The 3,530-nt window shown below is 52.9% G+C and overlaps 1 protein-coding gene across 1 annotated transcript; it reads right to left on the minus strand.

The window, feature by feature from the left end:
* Positions 1-286: 286 nt before the first annotated feature.
* Positions 287-2,311, minus strand: LOC123724535 (early nodulin-75-like). Its single transcript, XM_045688697.1, has one exon. The coding sequence runs from the start codon at positions 2,309-2,311 to the stop codon at positions 287-289; it is 2,025 nt and encodes a 674-aa protein (XP_045544653.1).
* Positions 2,312-3,530: the final 1,219 nt, after the last annotated feature.

Consider the following 3,530-nt stretch of genomic DNA (forward strand, 5'->3'; position numbering starts at 1 on the left):
ATCACACAGCTGCTATGTGCGGTTTCCGGTTTCCCCTCTTTTAATCCCATAAACGTTTCCACACTATCCAACTGTAAGCAGTGTGAATGAGCATTTTGCACAATAGGCCCTTCCTTTTAGACAGATAATAAGATGGTAAAGTGGTCTAATGGCTGCACTATCATCTGCTGCACCTCTGTAATAATTAGATTTACATTGTAAATTACCCCTCTGTGGACCTTTCATATTATTTATTCATCAGGTAATTTATTGTCACTTAACACTTACAACCATTCCTTCGATCGGCTCAGAAGCACACAGAGGAATGATTTGGATCAGGGATACCGGTGTTAAGGTCAGGCTGTGTTGCGTGTTGGCTGGCTGGCTGGTGTTTGGTGTTGCCCATGCCGTGTCTGCGCCCCTGCTGGTGTATAGTGATATGGGCAGGATGGATGGAGGTGGTCTGGTGATGGACAGGGTGGATGGAGGTGCTCTGGTGATGGGCAGGGTGGATGGAGCTGGTCTGGTGATAGGCAGGGTGGATGGAGGTGTTCTGGTGATGGGCAGGGTGGATGGAGGTGTTCTGGTGATGGGCAGGGTGGATGGAGGTGGTCTGGTGATGGGCAGGGTGGATGGATGTGGTCTGGTGATGGGCAGGGTGGATGGAGCTGGTCTGGTGATGGGCAGGGTGGATGGAGGTGGTCTGGTGATGGGCAGGGTGGATGGAGGTGGTCTGGTGATGGGCAGGGTGGATGGAGGTGCTCTGGTGATGGGCAGGGTGGATGGAGCTGGTCTGGTGATAGGCAGGGTGGATGGAGGTGGTCTGGTGATGGGCAGGGTGGATGGAGGTGGTCTGGTGATGGGCAGGGTGGATGGAAGTGGTCTGGTGATGGGCAGGGTGGATGGAGGTGGTCTGGTGATGGGCAGGGTGGATGGAGGTGTTCTGGTGATGGGCAGGGTGGATGGAGGTGTTCTGGTGATGGGCAGGGTGGTTGGAGGTGGTCTGGTGATGGGCAGGGTGGATGGAGGTGGTCTGGTGATGGGCAGGGTGGATGGAGGTGGTCTGGTGATGGGCAGGGTGGATGGAGGTGGTCTGGTGATGGGCAGGGTGGATGGAGGTGCTCTGGTGATGGGCAGGGTGGATGGAGCTGGTCTGGTGATAGGCAGGGTGGATGGAGGTGGTCTGGTGATGGGCAGGGTGGATGGAGGTGCTCTGGTGATGGGCAGGGTGGATGGAGCTGGTCTGGTGATGGGCAGGGTGGATGGAGGTGGTCTGGTGATGGGCAGGGTGGATGGAGGTGGTCTGGTGATGGGCAGGGTGGATGGAGGTGGTCTGGTGATGGGCAGGGTGGATGGAGGTGGTCTGGTGATGGGCAGGGTGGATGGAGGTGCTCTGGTGATGGGCAGGGTGGATGGAGCTGGTCTGGTGATAGGCAGGGTGGATGGAGGTGGTCTGGTGATGGGCAGGGTGGATGGAGGTGCTCTGGTGATGGGCAGGGTGGATGGAGCTGGTCTGGTGATGGGCAGGGTGGATGGAGGTGGTCTGGTGATGGGCAGGGTGGATGGAGGTGGTCTGGTGATGGGCAGGGTGGATGGAGGTGGTCTGGTGATGGGCAGGGTGGATGGAGGTGGTCTGGTGATGGGCAGGGTGGATGGAGGTGGTCTGGTGATGGGCAGGGTGGATGGAGGTGGTCTGGTGATGGGCAGGGTGGATGGAGGTGGTCTGGTGATGGGCAGGGTGGATGGAGGTGGTCTGGTGATGGGCAGGGTGGATGGAGCTGATCTGGTGATGGGCAGGGTGGATGGAGGATGGTCTGGTGATGGGCAGGGTGGATGGAGCTGGTCTGGTGATGGGCAGGGTGGATGGAGGTGGTCTGGTGATGGGCAGGGTGGATGGAGGTGGTCTGGTGATGGGCAGGGTGGATGGAGGTGGTCTGGTGATGGGCAGGGTGGATGGAGGTGGTCTGGTGATGGGCAGGGTGGATGGAGGTGGTCTGGTGATGGGCAGGGTGGATGGAGGTGGTCTGGTGATGGGCAGGGTGGATGGAGGTGGTCTGGTGATGGGCAGGGTGGATGGAGGTGGTCTGGTGATGGGCAGGGTGGATGGAGGTGGTCTGGTGATGGGCAGGGTGGATGGAGGTGGTCTGGTGATGGGCAGGGTGGATGGAGGTGTTCTGGTGATGGGCAGGGTGGATGGAGGTGGTCTGGTGATGGGCAGGGTGGGGTTGGTTTGGCTGCCTGTGATCTCCACACACTGACCACTGTGACCTTGTGTCTGAGGGCCTTGAAAAGGAAAATCCGTCACTCTAGCAGAAATAGCTGCTGACTTCATGTTTGGTTGCAAGGGAGGGAGCATACAGGCACGCACACACACACACACACACACACACACACACACACACACACACACACACACACACACACACACACACACACACACACACACACACACACACACACACACACACACACAAGAAATAGTCTTGCTGCATAAACACACAAACATGAAACAATCTCTTTTGTCCTTTGATAGCTCTGTAAAATATAAAACTTACAGTATATGCATTATTACTTTATAACAGACCTAATCAGAGAAAATAATAATGCAGAGAAAAGTGTCCCTAAGGGATCGATAGATCTGTGCTCATTCTCTATATCTTAGCATCTTTCTATATTTCTTCCCTCTGGGCCTCTGTCCTGCAGCAGGGTCTAGGTTTTTCTCTGTGTGGTGTGTTGGGCTGTTATCTATGCTTTTATCAACCCCCGTCATTCTCTGTATCTGCTCTACTGTTGCAGCGGAGCAGCCTTTGGGTGCAGTGGCCTAGAGTAACATTCCTTTTTTACTCCTTCATTGGCCAGTCTGACACAGCTAATGACATCATCACCAGGGATATTGTTACCCTGTTTCCCTCACTGCAGACTATAACTATAGCACCGGAAACCAACCCACTAGTTTTCACCCACTCTGCATAAATAAGTTATCAACATACAGTATTTCAGAAGAATACTATCTGCAAGATTAACTTCTATGTTTTTCATGCAGCGGCGCTATAGTGTGTGTGTGTGTGTGTGTGTGTGTGTGTGTGTGTGTGTGTGTGTGTGTGTGTGTGTGTGTGTGTGTGTGTGTGTGTGTGTGTGTGTGTGTGTGTGTGTGTGTGTGTGTGTGTGTGTGTGTGTGTGTTCTCGCTTCCCGCCCTGTATTGTTGATCTTTTTTAACCCCAAAGCCCACTCTGTCTCTTCCAGTAGACTAATATTTGTCTTTCCCCCTCCTCCTTCTCGCCCGTGAACATCTGGATTGGAGCTTTTCAGAAACACAAACTACCCATGATGCTGTGGGTCGATGGAGTATGAATAGTTAAAGATCCTAAACACAACCCCAAATAGTTTACTTGACTGTAAATATTTATCTATGAGCACCATCATCAATGTTGCTTAGTGGAGTAGTTATTATTGCCATTATTCATATTTGTTATGTTGGAAAGCACAAAACCAGTCATATATATCGCTTGCACTAATGGACACAACATCACCACCTAGATTTAGTTTCTTT

Source organism: Salmo salar, chromosome ssa10 (assembly GCF_905237065.1).
Source record: "Salmo salar chromosome ssa10, Ssal_v3.1, whole genome shotgun sequence".
NCBI classification, from domain to species: domain Eukaryota; kingdom Metazoa; phylum Chordata; class Actinopteri; order Salmoniformes; family Salmonidae; genus Salmo; species Salmo salar.